This window comes from Sabethes cyaneus, chromosome 3 (genome assembly GCF_943734655.1).
Source record: "Sabethes cyaneus chromosome 3, idSabCyanKW18_F2, whole genome shotgun sequence".
Taxonomy (NCBI): Eukaryota; Metazoa; Arthropoda; class Insecta; order Diptera; family Culicidae; genus Sabethes; species Sabethes cyaneus.
Window position 1 is genome coordinate 100,764,338 of NC_071355.1, and position 20,650 is coordinate 100,784,987.

The 20,650-nt window shown below is 37.5% G+C and overlaps 1 protein-coding gene across 4 annotated transcripts in view; it reads right to left on the reverse strand.

Moving 5' to 3' along the window:
• LOC128742240 (uncharacterized) overlaps positions 1 to 20,650 on the reverse strand; it is a 131,290-nt gene that overhangs the window by 22,177 nt on the left and 88,463 nt on the right. For all 4 annotated transcript variants that reach the window (XM_053838535.1, XM_053838533.1, XM_053838534.1 and 1 more), the window contains one exon: positions 11,404 to 11,537. In XM_053838535.1, the coding sequence (XP_053694510.1) occupies positions 11,404 to 11,537 (134 nt within the window). The remainder of the gene's footprint in view (positions 1 to 11,403; positions 11,538 to 20,650) is intronic.

Genomic DNA, 20,650 nt, shown 5'->3' on the forward strand with positions numbered 1-20,650 from the left:
TCCCAGTGTTCCAGTTGTTTTCGTGAACGTTATATTTTACTTGTTTAATTCCAAAATTACTTTAATTAATATTATATTTTACGCTACACTTTAGATTAATTTGGTATCATGGCAAATGCTTTTCTACCAAACAGGCTTTTAGACCCAAAAAATGTGAACGATCATTGGAATGACATCGGAATAGTATAACAATTCGATTATCATTGAAGTATTATGATTAAATATATTTGCTATTGATGTAAATTTAGCCCAGAATTGATATCTAATGGTATCTGCTACTAGCTGACACAGTAGAAATGACATCATTCGCCACTGTTTGTTGATAAAGCTTACTAAAGCGAAGATGTGGACGTCACCCTATTACATATTATTTGTATGCATGAGAATGTGAGATGAGCTTGTTTACTCATTTACTGGGTCGTGTGTAGGCCGCGTCGGACTTAAGAAACAGGCTGTTAGCTAGTCGAGATAGCAGTTTTAAAAGCTTCTTATTTACGAGCATCGGCAGCAATCTACGCACACCGTCGTGGACTATCAGGGTGGTTCTATAATTTTATTTACTAATTTGGTTATTTGCTTAGAACAATATTTTCCAATATTAAAAAATTCTATCTCTAATAAAACACAATGTATAATTTTAACAATTATGTAAATGTACAAACAGTTTAGAGAAACTCATCAAAGGTGGTCCAAATATTTCTAATAACTGGAGTTAGCAGGGCATTATAGTCAGAATTTCACAGTGACTTACAGTATGTGCCTAACAGTAAAGCCTAGGTACTAGCAAACGAAGGCCAGGAATAACGAAGAAGTCGATCCGAGCCAGGGCGAAAGCAGTGGTTGGCGTAGGGTCGTAAATTATAAGGAAAAACAGCAGCGAAAGGAAGAGCAAAAGAAGTCTAGGCCTTGCCGCGAAAGAATAAAGGGCGATGCCATAATTGTTGGAGCGAACGCCAACGTTTCTTACGCAGCGGTCCTCCGGAAAGACCGAGAAGCCCCGGAGTTGAAGGAACTCGAAGAAAACGTGTAAGAATCAGGCGGAGTCAAAAGGGAGAGATGCTTTTTGAGCTGGAAAAAGATCCATCGGTTAGGAGCTTGCTGTCAAAGCACTTGGAGATGAAGCGAACGTGAAAGCGTTTTCCCAAGAAATCATGATCGAGTGTAGGGACCTAGACGATATCATGACAGAACAGAAGTTGAGAAGTGCGTTGAAGGTACAGTGCAAATTGGGTGACGTACCGACGATAATCCGGCTGAGGAAGGCCTATGGCGGAGCGCACACAGCGACAATTCGTCTTTTTAGCGGTAGCAGCTTCCAAGCTACTGAAATGCAAAATTAAAGTTGGGTGGTCAGTGTGTTTTGAGAGCCTCGTATGGCCAAGGAAATGGAACGTTGTTTCAAGTGCTGGGACTGTTATGGCATTCGACAACGGAGTCGTTGTGCGACGTCGCAATTGCAGAGCCGTACCGAATTCCTCCCGGTAACGGTAACTGGACAGCTGATAAAGCAGCAATGGCAATGGTTCCCATTGAGGAGGTGGTTTCCAGTTCGTATGAAGGTTTCGGGACTATCCAAATCAACATTGCAACTCCAAGATGGACCTTGGAGCAGTTCTACCAGATACTGTACGCGTTGATCGAGAAACTCATCGGGCTAAGGCCAATCATCGTTGCGGGAGGCTTCAACGCTTGGGCTGTGGAGTGGGATGGCAGATGCACTAACGTCAGAGGGTATGACTTGTTAGAAGCCCTGGCCAAGCTGGAAGTTGCATTGTTCAACGAAGGTACTGTTAGCACTTTTCGTAAAGACGGCCGTGAATCCATCATTGATGTCACTTTTGGCAGTCCATCCCTGATGCCGAACATAAATTGGAGGGTCTGTGAAGGGTATACCCATAGCGATCACCAGGCGCATAAATATAGTATCAGCCGCCGGAATCCGATGATAAGACAGTCAGCTAGAACCTACGAGCGGAAGTGGAAGACGGCGGTCTTTGATAGGGATCTTTTTGTCGAGGCACTCCGGGTGGACAGATCGGAAGATCGGTCTTGAATTCAAACCAGTTGGCGGGTATATTGGTCATGTGATGTTAGCATGCCAAGAAAACAGAAACCGAGAAAAAAACGGCGCCCACCTTGTTGGTGGATTGAGGCAGTTAGCAATCTTCGTGCTAGTTGTCTCAAAGCCAGAAGACGCGTCCAAAGAGCCAATACTGCAGCAGATCAGGAAGAGCGTAGCGTGGCGTTCAGAGTGGCCAGGGCTGCGTTGAAACGTGAGATAAAGCTGAGTAACCGTAACTGATTCAAGGAACTGTGCCGCGAAGCTAACATTGAGTACCGCATCGTGATGACAAAAGTCAAAGGACCTACGACTGCCAGGGAGTTGCGCCTGGATAAGCTGAAGGCTATCGTGGAGGGGCTTTTTACGAGGCGCGAACCCATGATGCGGCCATCAACACCGTGCGGTGCAGAACCCCTCTCTAACGATGAACTACTAGCAGTGGCTAGACGACTGAAGACCAAGAAGGCGCCCAGTTCGGATGAAATTCCTAACGTGGCCCTAAGAGCAGCGATACAAGTGTTCCCGGATATGTTCAGGACAGTGTTGTAGAAATACTTGGAAGACGATAGCTTCCCGCATAGGTGGAAAATCCAAAAGCTGCTGCTATTGCCGAGGTTAGGGAAACCAGCCGAAGATCCAGCGGTATATAGGCCGATATGCCTGCTGGACACATATGGTAAACTCCGGGAGCGGATTATCCTTAACAGCAGACTTGTTATAAACATCGTTCGATGCGGTTGTTAGCATTTTTATATGTATACTAGCTGCCCCACAAACTTAGTATTGCCACAAATTAAACTGTGTTGTACATAAATCGTGAATCTCGGATGACCTTTGTCACAATCTCGAATTTTGCAAGTTTCTGAGGAGTTCATGGGTGTTTTAGAACAACAAATTTTCCTCAGAGTAAAGTAGAAAACAACTCCCCCCCTTGCTTAGCCTGATAAAATAAACCGAACAGCATTTAAATATTCGCCATCATTACAAACCATTTCGCTGAATACCATTTTACGGAACACCAATTCTCGGTTGACCATAACACGGAATGCAGAGTTTCGCAGAATACCATTTCGCGAAAAACCTTACGCGGGATGTATCATTTCACGGAAAATCTTTTCGTAGAAAGTACCATTTCGCAGGGGTGACCCAACTCAAGGAACGTAATAGAGGTCAGTAGATCTACGAAAATAAACAACCCCAAATAGAGATGATCTCTACGGGGGGCTACCCCCCGCAGTGGCTGGCGAACCTTTCTTGGTGCGCATTAGCTTTGAGCGGGAAAACTTGGATTTAGGTTTATGGAACCTTTGGAAGAGTTTCTTAAAATTAAAAGTTCTATCGTCCAGCGGAATACAAATTTTGAATAATCCCCCTAAAAGTGCAATAAACATTTATTTTTCTTCAGTTTCAATTTAACACATTGATGTATTCTGCAAAGTTTTACAGCATATTTTTACAAGAAATTTTGCTGAAGACAATAACCTTCTATCTCTTCAGCAAAGATAGAAAAATCCTATTTCTCATAAATGAAAAATCGTTAAAATCAGTTTTTCTATATTAACTGTTTTTGTAGTTGTTGTGTGATTTTTTCCTGTTTTACAAAGTTGTACAAATAGTGAAAATACACAACATTGCCGAATATAGTATACCTTTAGCTTTGCTTGTTTAGGAGCTATAGAACTTTTACTATACATCGTGCATACATTTCATTATAATTTGTAAGGTGCGTTGTTTTTGGTCGTCCCCCAAATTCTAATAGCCCACGTGGTTCATGGTCGGCCCCATACGTACTAGTTCATATTGTTCTACATGTGTATTGTTCATAAATACGCTACTGCTGTTAATTTATTAGGTATTTAGCTTAACTTTATGGTTTTGGCACAATGTCACCCCCTGGAAGGGGTGAGATTGTGCCAAAGTTCATGTAATTTTAATATTATCAATGTTCATTGTAGCTAAACCATCTTTCTGGCAGTTATTAACTAAACATTGAAGTATATATTGACATGCTTTGAATCAACTTAATCGCTAAATTGTGGGTATAACAAGCTAAAGAACAAAAACCTATGCTTTTTTGGCCCAATGTCACCCCGGTAGACGGTATTTAATATCTTAATTTTTCAGCTTTTCCTTTTATGCTGAATCCTTCCAGATAACCTGAAATGCAACACATAACACTATCAGTTTTCGTTACTACGTGTTGCAAAAACAGTAACAGCTTCGTGGCCTGCTAGTAGTGTATCGACAAGCCACACCCTTTAGTAACGTAGATGATGGAAAGATAGAATTTGAAAAAGGACGGACCTTAAATCTCCCTTCTAATAAAACAAAGACTACTTGATGACATAATCAGTTTCTGCGAACTGGTAATTTTTCAAACGAAATGAGTATCTTCTAACGAATTCCTGCCGAGACTTCTGCACTGACTCACTACAATAAGCACTTTACGATTACGATTACCTCCGTAAAATTTTCAATACAAGTGAGAATTAGTTAAAGCAACCGCTTTATTCTAATAAAATAGATAGATAAATACTTATACTACTTATTATTTTCTGTATTTCTTTTCAATGATTTTTTTGACCGGTTGATGTAAGTATTTCTAAAGGGAAAACGGGTCTCCTACGAAAGGCTGAAATTTCAAAAGGCTGAAAGCTACGAAAGGCTGAAAATCAAAAGGCTGAATATCGCGTAAGGCTGAAACATCATAAGGCTGAAAAATATATAAGACTTCGTCTATAAGGTTTGCCAGGGGAAAGCAAAGCAAACAGAACTGTTTTATTCATACGGGCGAGTATGTCATAAAACTTTCGCGGCTTTCTGCCTGCTCAAGTGTTCGTTATATGCTGTCCTTACTCGCTGCCGCTCGTTCGGACTCAATTAAGGGATAACCCCTACTAGTTAGTAAACCTAGGAAAATGCTTGCACCTAAATAGAGGTGGTTTCTGCGGGGGGGCTGCCCCCCGCAGTGGCCGGCGCTTCCGTCGGCGGGTCGCCGGCGAACACTCGCGGCCTGCGGCCGTCTCGTCTGAATCATCTAGGAATGTGTTTGGCACATAAACATGGGATCATTGTAAAAATTTACTGGAACACATTGAAACGAGATGAAAAGCATGCAATGCCTTCTCAGTGCACAGGTTAAGCTTAAATGATACGCTTTCCCCGTTGGACACTATAAAATGTAGTGTAATTATTTTTCATAATTTATAAAAAATTATCAAAAATTAATTAAGTTTTCTTCGATTTAACTTAAAATTGTGAAAAATTCTGAAATCTCTGCCTTTAGCATTACATACACATTGTTTATTCAAAGTTTCAGCCATTCGTTATTCAGCCTTTCGAACATTCATCCTTTTGTCCATTCAGCCTTATGTAGGCGTTACTTAGTTTTCAGCCTTTCGAATTTCAGCCTTTCGTGTTTCAGCCTTATGATTTTCAGCCTTATGTTGCTAACCCATAGGATCAACTACCCTATAACCAATGCAATGGTTAACCCATTTCCTCACAGCGTTGCGAAAACGCAACGCACTTTCATTCGATTCTAGAGAAGGCCCGGTTCAAGATATTATCTTGGACCCTAAGAAACAAAGAAAGATTGGAAAAAAATCTAATCGACCTGTTTTTGCTCAAAGGTCAGATGTTACATGTACCATAATTACAGCTGTGACAAAACAACAGGTTTTGCTATTTTTCAGACAGTTAAGGAAAAATGCTCATAAAAGTCAATTTTACCTCTATTTACGCCTGACCTATTAATCAGTGTTAGTAAGAATCGGATACTTGTCAAAAAAAACTTTGTTTCATAGTTTTGATTATTTTTGTAATTTTAAGATAGGTTCGAAGCTTTGCGTTGCGAAAACGCAACGCTAGGAAGTAACGATATTCAAAATTTGCAACGGGAACGTTTGTTTTCGTTCGTTCGCTGCGGTGTTTCATTTGATGTCGTTGCTTTTTAGTAAACAAATGAATGTAAATCTTATCTCTCGCTTATTTAAAATATCCCGGAAATACTATAAAAGTTTACATAACATAGAATTCGCAGCTTCAAACACAGATGGCAGATGGAGAAGCCGTTGTGATAAGAGCGTAATAAAATTGTTAAAGTACCTTTGCCTCCGGAATATCTGTAGGAATTGAGTGATGACAACGACAGTTTCATGGACCCAAATTTAATGTTACAACCTTTCCGAAACGTGTTGGTAGGCATTTAATCATCTGCGAAGACATGCATTTAGCATTCAAACTGCATACTATGCATCAAGTGCAAAGATGGTCTCCAACCCAAATGTTTCGATATCTATCATAAAACATAACATGTAATACTCTCGTTCATTTAATCTTTATTAATACTCAAAATCACAACAAAAAATCCCAAATTTGATTTAACGGTAAAAAAGTATGAAGCATTTATATGCATAACTAGCTGACCCGACAAACTTCGTATTGCCACAAATTAACCTGTGTCGTACATAAATCATGAATCTCGGATGATCTTTGTCATAATCTCGAGTTTTGCAAGCCCCCCAGTGGGCGGCGCTTCCGACGGTGGGTCACCGGCAACACCGTCTCGTCCTGAATGATCTACTGTTACTATAGATAGTTTTTGTGGTCTTGTATTGACTACTGTTTTATGGAAGAGTCTCGAATTTCTCGAGTTCGATTAGTTTTTGAGTTTCGCAAAAATTTCTGTTTGTTTGTATGAGAGTCCATATCCCCCTACCACAGGGGTGAGAGGTCTCTAACTATCGTAAAATAAATTCAAGACTCCAAAATCTCCCACATGCCAAATTTGGTTCCATTTGCTTGATTAGTTCTCAAGTTATAAGGAAATTTGAATTTCATTTGTATGGGAGCTCCCCTCGTGAAAGGGGAAGGGGTCGTAATTCACCATAGAAAAAATTTCTGCCATCTAAAACTCCCACGTGCCAAATTTGGTTCCATTTGATTGATTAGTTCTCGAGATAAGAGGAAATTTGCATTTCATTTGTATGGAAGCCTACCCTCTTAAAGGGGAGATGGGCCATAACTCGCTTTCTAAAGAAGAGAGGGGTCTCAATTCACCATAGAAAAAAATCTTGCGTCAAAAACCACTTACATGTCAAATCTGGTTCCATTTGCTTGATTAGTTCTCGAGTTATGAGGAAATTTGTTTTTCATTTGTATAGGAGCCCCCCCCCCCCTCTTAAAGTGGGGAAATCCATAGAAAATATACCATAGAAAATATTCTTGCCTACAAAAACTCTAGAACTAATCAAGCAAATGGAACCAAATTTATCATGTGGGTGATAAATTTGGTTACATTTGCTTGATTAGTTCTAGAGTTATGAGGAAATTTGTATTTCGTTTGTATGAGAGCCCCCCCTCTTAAACAGGTAAGGGGTCCTAATTCATCATAGAAAAAATGGTTGCCTCCAAAAACACCCACATGCCAAATATGGTTCCATTTGCTTGATTAGTTCTCGAATTATGAAGAAATTTGTATTTCATTTGTGTAGAAGCACCCCCTCTTAAAGTTGGGAGGGGTCCTAATTCACCATAGAAAATATTTTTGCCTCCAGAAACCTCCACATGCCAAATTTGGTTCTATTTGCTTGATTAGTTCTCGAGTTATGAGGAAATTTGAATTTCATTTGTATAGGAGCCCCCCCTCCTAAAGTGGGTAGGGGTCCCAATTCATCATAGAAAAAAATTTTGTCTCCAAAAACACCCACGTGCCAAATTTGGTTCCATTTGCTTGATTAGTTCTCGAGTTATGAGGAAATTTGTATTTCGTTTGTATAGGAGCCCCCCCCTCTTAAAGTTGGGAGGGGTCTTAATTCACCATAGAAAATATTCTTGCCCTCGAAAACTTTCGCATGCCAAATTTGGTTTCATTTGCTTGATTAGCTCTCGAGTTATGAGGAAATTTGTATTTCATTTGTAAAGGAGCCCCCCATTCTAAAGTGAGGAGGGGTCCCAGTTCATCATATAAAAAATTTTTGTCTCCAAAAACACCCACGTGTCAAATTTGGTTCCATTTGCTTGATTAATTCTCGAGTTATGAGGAAATTTGCATTTCATTTGTATAGGAGCCCCCCTTCCTAAAGTGGGGAGGGGTCCCAATTCATCATAGAAAAAAATTTTGTCTCCAAAAACACCCACGTGCCAAATTTGGTTCCATTTGCTTGATTAGTTCTCGAGTTATGAGGAAATTTGTATTTCGTTTGTATAGAAGCCCCCCTCTTAAAGTTGGGAGGGGTCCTAATTCACGATAGAAAATATTCTTGCCCTCGAAAGCTTTCGCATGCCAAATTTGGTTTCATTTGCTTGATTAGCTCTCGAGTTATGAGAAAATTTGCATTTCATTTGTAAAGGAGCACCCCCTTCTAAAGTGAGGAGGGGTCCCAGTTCATCATATAAAAAATTTTTGTCTCCAAAAACACCCACGTGTCAAATTTGGTTCCATTTGCTTGATTAATTCTCGAGTTATGAGGAAATTTGCATTTCATTTGTATAGGAGCCCCCCTTCCTAAAGTGGGGAGGCGTCGCAATTCATCATAGAAAAAAATTTTGTCTCCAAAAACACCCACGTGCCAAATTTGGTTCCATTTGCTTGATTAGTTCTCGAGTTATGAGGAAATTTGTATTTTGTTTGTATAGGAGCCCCCCCTCTTAAAGTGGGGAGGGGTCCTTATTCACCATAGAAAATATTCTTGCCCTCGAAAACTTACACATGCCAAATTTTGTTCCATTTGCTTGATTAGTTCTTCAGTTATGAGGAAATTTGTATTTCATGTGTATAGGATCCCCCCCTCCTAAAACGGGGAGGGGTCCCAATTCATCATAGAAAAAAATTTTGTCTCCAAAAACACCCACATGCCCAATTTGGTTCCATTTGCTTAATTACTTCTCGAGTTATGAGGAAAATTGTGTTTCTTTGGTACAGGAGCCCCCCCTCTTAAAGTGGGGAGGGGTTCTAATTTACTATAGAAAATATTCTTGCCCTCGAAAACCTTCACATGCCAAATTTGGTTCCATTTTCTTGATTAGTTCTCGAGTTATGAGGAAATTTGTATGGAAGCCCCCCCTTTTAAAGAGGAGAGGAATTATAATTCCCCGTATAAAGAGGGGAGGGGTCTCAATTTACCATAGAATAAATTCTTGTCACCGAAAACACCCACATGCCAAATTTTGTTCTATTTGCTTGATTAGTTGTCGAGTTATGCAGAAATTTGTGTTTCATTTGTATGGGAGCCCCCCCTCTTAGTGGGGGGAGGGGTTTCTAACCATCACTAAAACCTTTCCTGGCCCCAAAAAACTTCTACATGCATACTTTCATGCCGATTGGTTGAGTAGTTTTCGATTCTATAAGGAACATACGGACAGACAGACAGACAGACAGACAGACAGACAGACAGACAGACAGACAGAAATCCTTCTTTATAGGTATAGATAATGAAGGTATGCAAAAACGGTATACCTTTAACGCCCAGCGTTGCGTTTTCGCAATGTAGCGTTGCGGGACACAGGGTCAAAATTAAAAATACATGTCAGCGGCTTTTTCTTAGTTGACCTAAAAGAGAATTTTCCTGAAAGTTTCAACTTCCTGTCCCTGCTGGGAAAAGTGTGGGGCTTAATGGGTTAAATTGATCTCAAAAGTCATTTAGAAAATGGCTGAGTTATAAGTGTATAAAACGTATCCACTTTCCGTTATGTAATCGTTAATTTTTTGTATCATAAACTGCACCCCAAGAATGTAGTAAAAGTATATTTACAAACAACAGCTCTGCGTGGTCCTACGTCAATAGGCGGTAGGGTCTCTGATGCAACCTTCCACTTTTTTCAACTCTATTAGGGGTAAGCTCAGATCACGTTTTCTGTTAAAAAATTCTAATTTTTGTAATCAACTTGCGAAAATAAAACCTAACTGAAAACTGAAACAATTGATTGACATTTTAGATCCACCCGTGGCAATTGAATGCCTTTAGTAAGCCACGATCATTGGAGGGTAAAAAATTGGCATGTAACATGGACGAAAAAATGGAAGCGATCGCATAATATAAAATAATTATTCCCACGCCGACTGCGTTTAAATAATTATAGTAAGCACTGGCGCTCTTTCCCATGAAAAAACATCGCCAAGTGCTTGAAATATATAATAAACAATTTTGCCCACCTAGCTGCCCATTTCGCCCCCAGTCAAATAGTTAAAGTAAAAATGGATTTTTACACTAATTATACTATAAAATTAAAACTTCAATGAAGGTGAAATTAAAAAAAATACAATGTCTGCATCATGTTGCAGTGTGCACTTGATAGTTTAAGATATTTAAATGATCGTAAAAGCTTATTTAGTAATGCTCCAAAATTATAATTTTTTCAGCATCTGAGAACCAAATTGAGTTTTTTTAATATAACTCCGTGTTTTAAAAGGAGAGGTCACTCATTTTTTAATAAATAGATACTGTGCAAGCACCATATTCAAAACAGTGCCTAATTCTGAACAGTTGCAAATTTTTCATAAATATTGACAAAATTCCAGCTATTTAAACAATTTAATCACTACATCTGATTATTTCCTGTTATTTAAATGGTTAGCTAGAGTTTTGTCAATATTTAACAAAAATTTGCAACTGTTCAGAATTATGCACTGTTTTGAATATGGTGCTTGCACGGTACTATAGTACCTACAGCAGTGTTTCGCATGCCATATGCGTTAGGAAATGTGAAACTGAATATTAATCCTCTAACGGGCGACATAGTAAAAACGATGCGATCGAGCTAATGACTATTTTTTCATGGCAGCATATTAAAAAAAAGTGATTTTCATGTAAAAATAATTATCTGGTGACCGCCAGGTAAGAAATAGTCTAATTTCACTTTTTCGTTTTTCATATCTAACGCTCTACCCAAAATTTTTTTCAATTAAGATATATTCCAAAATTGAAATAAAGCATATGAATTACTCATAGAAAAAATTGGGGTCAATCATTTTGTTGTAGTGTAGACACTGGAATAAGTTTCTAGAATTATTGTTTTTGAAAGATGTTAATTTTTGAACGCACGGTCAGAATGTTGTGATGGGCCAGAAATCTGTTCTGAATTCATTTTTTATATTGCCAATTCAAAATAAATGTCGTACATGTCGTAATAATTTTATCACTAAAATTTCCGAATTAAACCAATAAGTCGTATTGTCAAGCATACGTTATAGTTAAACCAAATTTAATAAACCTTCAAACGTGGTGTTCAGCAGAACTGAAATACGCCTGGCAGGTATACTATCCCCTTCATAGATCACACAACAGTTGAAATAAAAAAAAATATAATAAAAATAGAAGTATTCGCTGTTCGCTACTTACCCCTCGCGAGTCTCGAAATAGAATGGCCGCGTGGTAAGGATCTAATGTTCCATCTGCACGCAACCCCCGATTTGCACCCAACGATGCACGGCGTCTTTCCGCCAACTCTGCCGAGGCCCGTCGCATATGAGCCGCTGGGAAAATAAATAATTAAAAAATTATTGATACAATAGAAGCAAACAATAAATATTCATTCGATCGGTATTGCCGCATTTCTCTCAAATTAAGAGTAAGTGTTGTATTTTAATCACATTTCTACGTTTAGGTATAGACTGCGTTCAGTTACCTATTGTAGCTAAAATGCTTACCCTAGTGCTGGTAGTGCAAAATAAAAGTATCGTTGCTTTAATTGGAAACAACTAAATATAGAGACGCATAACAAATTCAAGGACCAAACTGATTACAGGAGTGCTCATTGTGACACAAATAGACATTTTTTTCCTGTCGCATAAGCATTGAATCGTTTTGCTTTCGTCTAGTTATCGATATCCGAGCACCGTTTTGCTATAGATAGAATTGAGTTTACCGGCAAACCTGTTTATCTAAGGGCGCCAAACACTGAATGAATCCCTCGAACATGCAACTATACCAATACTTATACTTATTATATGCAATGTACATTAACATGAATCGTTGAGCTTGGTAGTAAAAACTTGTACCTAAGTCTATAATAGCAGCTATCGTTCGTTTAGCGAAGGTGTTTAAAACTACTGCACCGGGCTGGTTTTTCTATCTTTGTGTGTTTGAAGTACGGGATTAATAAAATTTAACACACCTTTTTCTAACCTTAATTGCTAGTGGTAGAATAATCGTTGTATTTAAATGACAAATCCTTGACTCATTCTTTCACCAACCTTGATGGATTGGAAGCAAATTTTGTCAGATTGTTTGTTTCAGGTCAGAAAGTGAAAATTTAAGGCCTGTTAGACCTCCCGACTGATAACAAAATATGGAAATTTAGTTTTCAAATCGAATAAAAAAATATTTGGCAGCCCTGCTGCTCAAAATAATACGTTTTCGAATTCCTTGGGTAATCTTTGAAACTGTGGAAATAGTATCTTTCTAAACTCAATATTTCTGGAGATATACTCTTAGACAAAAACAATTTGACAAAAACGGGTTTTTTTCTTTAAAAATGTAGGTGCCCCTATTATTAATCGAGGAGAGGTTTAATCGGTACACAATTTTGGATTTTTATTCTCTGACCTAACCTAACCTAAACGAATAATCTGGAAAAAAATGACTCAAATCCGAGAGAATCGATTATACAGTCATTCTACAATCATGAGTCACACATAATTATGGGTCATTTATGCTTTTTCTGCCGATTGATGCGTGAATACTATACTAATTGATTGATGACATTGTTAATCATAAGTAGCATTAACAATTTGATCAATTATTAGCTGATATTCAAACGGAAATTAGCAGCTAAAGCTAAAATGACCCACAATTGTGTGTGACCCATGATTGTGGACTGACTGTATATTTGAACTTTTTCTAGATCACTTCGCATAGAGATAATTCATTTTTAAAATAAGCTCTATTCTCTTGTGCGTCATTTTCAAATGTTTTGGCGATGAAAATTTTAGTATAGGATTTTTTGTCCTTAAAAAAACTGAAATATATTCCCGAAAATATTTTTCTGATTTCGATTTTTTTATTTTTTTTTTTTTTGATTATAGTCACTTTAACAACTTTTTAAAAAATATTGTTTTCGTTAATAAACCCTTAAAATGTTCAAAATTTCACAAAGCTGTGACCTTTTGGCTCGAACTGTACGATCAATTTGAAAGATTTAGTAAATGAACTGCCAAGATGTAGGTGTATTATGGTGTAGTATTCTATGTTGTTACTTTTAACCGTTATTTAACTTTACATTAGTCGCAATGTTTAGCCATAATTGGTCGATTTTTTCATTAATTACTTGTCTGTCGAGTTTTCATCGCGTTCTCAGCTCTGCAGATCGTTTCTCAGCTCTGATGTGGTACTTCTATGTTGTAACACGTCTTTCGACTAAGGACACAAGATACAACATTTGTGTAAACAAAACTAGTATAGTTCCAAACAAACTAATTATTAATACAATAATAATGATAATAATATTGATAATAGTAAATTGAAAATAGCTTAGCCTTGTTGACTGAAGTTTTTGGAGCGTCTTAGTAAAATACGAAACCTAAAATTAAAAAAGAAGAAAACTTATCTGTCGTGAATAAAATACACATAGTAGAATTAAATTGGATAAGTTTTCTTCTTTTTTAATTTTAGGTTAGCCTTGTTGAATATTCAGTCAATAAAACTTCAATTACTGTATACCTACATAAATTACCTTCTTTGAGTATCTTATTGTAAATGTTGTATGTAGACTCGCAATCGTCGAGAATGCGTCGAGTTTTTTGCACATCCAGCGAGCGCGAACGTGTACGAAAATCTTGGTGATCGTTTTGGTTTAGTCTGGATAGTTCATCGGGTGAATAATACGGTGTGGTTTCATTGATCGACTCGTGCCGTGTCCGACTGGGCCAAATGTGCGCTTTTTTGCCAAGATGTTTCAACATTTCTGTGATAGAATGATGATGATTGCTTTTGTGGTGATGCCGGTGCTGTTTTTCGGTGTTTTTCGAGCTAGACGACTGAGAAAGATTGCTATCAATGCTACACTGGGAAATACTGGAAGTCAGCTTTCGAGCGAAGCTGCTGTTGTCAAAGCGATTCCTATGTCCGAGGTAGCGATTGTTTTCAAGGTGGTATCGGTTAAAACTATTGTTGGCGGTAGCGGCGTATTCGTCCAAAGAATGCACGCCTTGGTTACGCTGGAAGAGTAGATTTCGGTGGTGATCTGATACTAATGAGAATCTGTTGTCTGCTTCTTGTTCATCATAGGCTCCTGTGTGGGTGAAATACTGATGATCCGTCTTATACTCGTAAATATCATTGAGATCGTGTGGGAAATAACCCGTATAGTGTGCCGTTGGTGGCGAAGCAGCGCTTTCTAGTGATCCTCTTCGACCCTGAAAATACAACTCGTTTACCATTTCTAAGACTGAGTTTTCCGGCAAATCTGAAACTTACCGTGACATTTCTTTTGGACATCCGTTTTACTCCGGCTCCGCCAAAATCCAAGTGTGCATTCGATCGTCCTTCAGGAGATTTTTTGCTACGCGGGATCGAGATTCCTAAGCTATGGTATTCCTCAAAAGTCGGAGACCGGTAACCACTAGCAATGGATTGTGGATCAGAAACAGCACTCAATTCTGTAAGTGAAATGGAAAGTTTCTTCGTAAACCGACACAAATATATCAGCCAAATTGACTGAAAAATGGCATCAGTTTTCTTAATCTTGTGGAATGGTACTGAAGTTGGCTAAATAAACCAGGCTAGCGCATCAGCGCGTGTTTTGCTTGCAGACAGTGCGAATAGATGCCAAAATTCATATTCATTTGAAGGTTTACGTGTGTAGGTGTTGATTATTTTCAACTTACCCTCGGTGTTGTAAAGTATCGGCTCGGCATCGTCGACACTATGAGATCGTTCATTTGTAGTTTTCGGTGGCGAAGCTGCACCACTACCCGCCACTCCGTTGATTGAGTGCCAACTATCGATGCTTGCTTGCTTCTCCAGTGCATGCTGGCGGAGTAAATGTTGTATACCGTGCATTATGGTAGTTTTGGCATATACCAGTATCCGTAATGTATATAGTTGAACACTTTTAGACACAAATAATATTCTTCAACTTTGCTTCTTTTGTCAGTCACATTTTACTTGGAATGTAGCAATATTCACTTGAGTCAATGTTAACTTTTCTCCTGCACGTTTTAGCGTTTATTTATCATTTAAATGGCAATGATTTATTTCGATGTGTGTATAATCACTATAGAAGAACACAAACAGATTTCGCCGAAATGAGTAATATTTACCTAAATATTATTTCACTTTTATTTTTTTATCCGGTTGCGTTACTTGTACATAACTATTCAATCAAAACATGCTACGATAGTCAATAAATCTTTATCCACCAGTATTAACGGTAATTGACGATGATGGTGAAGGCAGAAAACCTAATTGTTTCAACGGTTACGCTTTGGTGCGTTACCAAAGTGGACAAAAATCGGAGCATGAACAGCGAGGTATGGTAATTGGTAAGCAACATACTGTTCTACTATGCAATATATACTCCTGCAAATGTGTATGGTAAATCGTTTTCAGATAGTTTGATGTTAATAAAACGATATATTTTAGACTTTTCAAAACATGAATGCTAGAATGAATGAATGATCGTAATGCTAGATAATATGCTTCTGATTGACACATAATCAATTGGCATTATTATGAGCATTTGCTGCGTCGAGATATTGGAATGAGAATACTTGATTCGGTGGATTGATTCTAGTTGAACGAAAGAAGAACCTTTTCAAATTACAGTAAAACATGTTTCACAAATAAAATTGCAGGACAAGATGCAGTTATAGAAGAAAACTCTCTGACTGTTGCATATTTTTCATTTGAAAATAGCATCTTGCTGTGTCTTGCTTATTTATCTGTTGCCAATTTTCGAATGTCTATGAAATCAGCATGTAGTCGAGTTAGAGCAAAATCGAAGCCTAAGCGAGACCATTTATCTTAATTGAATTAATTAGAAGAATCTTCTCCACAGGAAGACAAGTCATTTACGTAAGCAGGTTACTTGTTGTCTTCCATGGATCAAAAGAGGATAGACTAGTGCATTTGTATTCATGATATGAGCGATATCGTCTGTCTCGCTAAATTGCATTACAGTACAGATCGTAAATATATATATGTATATTAGTCCAATCCTCAACGTACACCTTACTTAGAAGAAGATAAAAATAGAAAAAGATAGTAACAAAACTTGCTCCTGTATAATAGATTTTATCAGTGCAAAGAACCCCGTTTTAGCCTTGGCAAACTGATAATGGATGGTCGGTCAACAACATCAAAAAGAGATATCCAATTTCAAGAAAACCACCTTGCGTTTATCTAGAGGAAATTAGACCCGCTATAACTTGACACCATCAATAGCGTTATTGTCAAACATACCTGGCATAAGTAAGCGAAGGTACGAACATTTTCTTACCAGCGGTTATTAAATAACAGGAAATTCCTTATTTTTTTACAACCATCAAGGTTTATAGAATATCAAAGCAATATCAGTCGTAAATTGAAATATAGAAACACAATATGTTTTCTCCTCTGTAACTGGAATCACTATTATGTGTTGCCAATTAATAATCGAGACAATCGAGAAGAAAAAATTACGCATGTTGGCACAAGCTTCAAGCTTTCAGCAAAATATCAATAGCCGTTTTAGGCCGTTAGCAGCCAGCATACCAATTGATTTATTAAAGCTTCATTGTATCATTTGCTAGCGAAAAACTAGAACTCGTGATATGACAGAGACTTCTATACCGGGCGTCATTGAAAACTATTTATTTATGAAAATAATGATTGATGTACAAATCTTAATGAATTAATGAAATAACATTGAACGTCTGGAAATGGTCCCCTATGTCACTCTAAAAGCGTTAAAACTATTCTAATGTCGTTTTCGTTATTGTTGTGTAGCTACACCGGTGTAGCACTTTTCCTCAAATGCGTTCGTTTTTGATTTTTTCGGTTCACTTTTTGTGACCAGCTACACCTACAATAAAACGAGTGTAGCTTGTGCAGCTCGGAATACACTAACAAACCTAACACAATGTTTGTCAACATTGATTAAATCAATTTGTTATAATTCACTCGGCCTCGGCTTGATTCATCATTGCTATTTACCAACAAAATGCAATTTTTAAACTTTATTTTGAACTTGACTATTTCTTCACTTGAGAAAAGCATCTTGTCCGTGTACAGAATACTATAAATTTTCAAGATTAGAGACAGTTGGCTTTGGCACCACACACACTGTCGCAAACAAGCTGGGATTGTCGTCTACAACCGTGCGTCGAGAAAGTCTACAACTGTGCAAAACAGGACCCAAATTATCGACTTACAAGAAGTAATGACTCCAAATCGTGACGGTAAATAAAACAACATATTCAAAACATGATCCCGGAATCTGTACACAACAATGCTGATGAAGTCCGATTACGTGGTGATGGACGACAGTTTTAATACAGGAACCGGAAGAGGAAAAATAGCGGACATGTGACTAGAAATCTAACATTTTCATTGTAACTGGGACCGTCAACGAGAAAATTTAAGTGAACGAGTTTCTAGAAAAACATCTGCAAAATTTCCTGAAGCAGCGAAATTGTTCGATGCTGTTTTGGCCGGATTCCTGCCATTACAGAACAAACACCATGGAGTGGTAAGCCACCAACAACGTGCGGATGGTACTCAAGGATAAGAACCCTACCAACACGTCAGAGTTCCGCCCAATCGAGAAATTTTGGGCCACCATGAAGTGAAACCGGAAAAAGATCCAAAAGTTTAAGACAACTTGTCGTTCTGCGACGAACAAAGTGATGACTGTACAGAATCTGATGGCAGCAGTTAGGTGAAAGGACCGGAAATTTGAATTCGGTCAACCGCTTAGCTTAGCTGAATATTTTTTCTTTATTTTACAGAAATTAACTTTAATCAAATTTAATCAATTTGCACGTATCCAATTTGATCCAATTTTAATCAAAAGTACTTTTAGCACGTAGCACTTTATCGAAAATTTGCATTAGTGAAATTTTTTACGTTGCAGCACGATCGTTTATTCAAGGTGTTACTCATTTTAATATTAGCACTTGCTGCTAATTTCTATGCATTTTCAAAACAAAGAACAAAGCCGGATATGCTTGCGGTGATGACCTATTTTTGTCGATTAGTCACCTTAGTCACACACTAAACCATGTTGTTTGTAAGATGAATCCAGAGCTGGTTGAACCAGTATCGATTTTTTTTAGAAAAAATCTGCACTTATTTTTGCACTACGGGATGGGGAGCTTACAATTCGAAAAACTCCGAGTTATGTCTCCAATAAAAGATTTTACACATACCTTTCATCAAGATTACTCTTACCTCAATATTACTGTGATTTTACGAATTATTCACCGCATACTTCTAATTCAAATAACAAAAGCTTTATTTACACAAACTGACAAAAGATAGTACATTGTTGATACGACGAGCGCACATGTATGACACAATTCAGTTCTTTTAATTTGTGCTGCTGTTGTTAAAACATTTTTCATTCAACAATTTTTTAAACACGACGCACATACAGTTACAGATTTAATCCAAAATGCGTTTGCACGTAAATTTATCAGTTTCTAGACAGCTTATCTCGGTTATTTCGTATCCTTAGACAAGACTGAACACAATCACCATTTCTCACACCATTTATACTTGTGTTTTGCGTCGTCAAATACTCGGTATCACAGGATTAAAACCTTTCTATGGTACAAATATTGCAGACCGCACTACAATGCCAAGAGAACAAAAAATCGATTTTTTTAGAAGCTGCGAAGTTGGATTTTACTATAAATTTACATTTGAAAACACAAGAGTAGTTTATTATGTATGTTATAACAAAAATCACAAAACAAAATCGGTATGTTATAATGAAAATAACGTAACATTACACTAAAACTTATAATCATGTAGTTTCAACGTTCCCAAAAATTTAACTTTTTTTATCATAGAAATAAAATTTGAAATATTTCTTACGAGAAAAAAATTATGCACTATTTTAACTGTTAGCATATTCCGGAAAACGTTGACCTATTTTCATTCAGCACACGAGCACTGCATACTAGCGGTTTAAGTTTTCTACACTATCGAATATTAAAAATAGAAAAAGTAGCAAAAGAAAACAAAGGAAGTAACTTTTGTTGGTGCAAAAATATTATTTTACAATCGCTTAATAGATAGCTCTTACTATGAGGCTGATAAATCTTCCACGGACCACACAACATTAATTGATCTCATGTACCAATACAAACAAGACGGGTTATGTAATAAAAACATGATCTAGTCCGAATGCTTCTATGCTCACTAATTTTATGCTACCGACACGTTCACTATGTGGAGCAAAAACGCACGATAGAACGTCTTGAATAAAAGCGTATCCATTCAACGCGAGAGTTCAACGTAAACTGAGATAGTCTTGCGCTTTCCGGCCGACATTGGAGTTATTCTCTCTGTTCTGTCTGCATTACACATCTAGATAAAAGCAGTAGGTATCCCTAAGCAGCGGAAAGTGAACTTTCTGATAGCAGGCCGTCGACGCTTCGGCCAGTCGGCATGTGGCCTTTTACTTTTTTAGAACATGTGACTTGAGCGTATGCATTCGAATCAACTGCAACTTTAAACTCTTTATAGTATCATATTTTTTGTGTAACGAAAAGGCAGTTTATATACTTGATGAATACAAGATGAAACTTTAACTTCTTTGATTTATCCAAACACACAAAAATAAGTTCAACATAATTGAAAATTTCCCAATGCTTTTTCTTGATAGATGCAATGTTATCGGTCCTTAAGTCAAAATCTGAAACTAACAAAAAATTACATTTTCTAAAAACAATTTTTGGGCTGTAGCTTATTTTCTTTATGCAACAGCTTCATTTGTCTCACTACGCTACTCACGATAGTATTACATAGCATCACGTAGGAGAAAATGCAAATCTTTAAGGTAAAATTGTTGTTTGTAACCGGTATTAATAAATGGAAGTTCGGAATACGGAACAGTGAACCAAAAACGGAATTAAAGGTAAAACCTGAAAAAGGGAGGAGGCTTTCAAAGAGAGCTGCACTATGTTGAAAATTCGCTCACAATGCGCGCGCATGCCAGTTATAATGAGAGTGAAAACTGTAAACATTTCAGCATGCTACACGGCTTCCAATCCTAAATCGTGACGTACACATTTGGTTGGTAATGTAAATGTTCATACGTTATAATTATTCAATTGGGTTTGAGTATATAATGGCGAGTGGAACAATTATTTCATGTTCGCGTCACAGTTCCAACACGTGGTTCATAAAAATGAATTATTAAAATCAAAACATATTTGTGGTAAACAACTAGCAATATTACTAGTTCATAAATTTAAATTCTTTTCGTTTTTATTTCGTTTTCGTTTTTCATGGGAGAGTCTAAAATTTCTCGGGTTTGATCAGGGTGTCGACTCAAATCCAAAAATAAAATTCCCTTACTTTCCCTGATTTTCCCTGATGCTTCAAATATTTTTCCCTGACCCTCAAAACTCGAATATCAAGCTTATTTGGGCGATTTCTG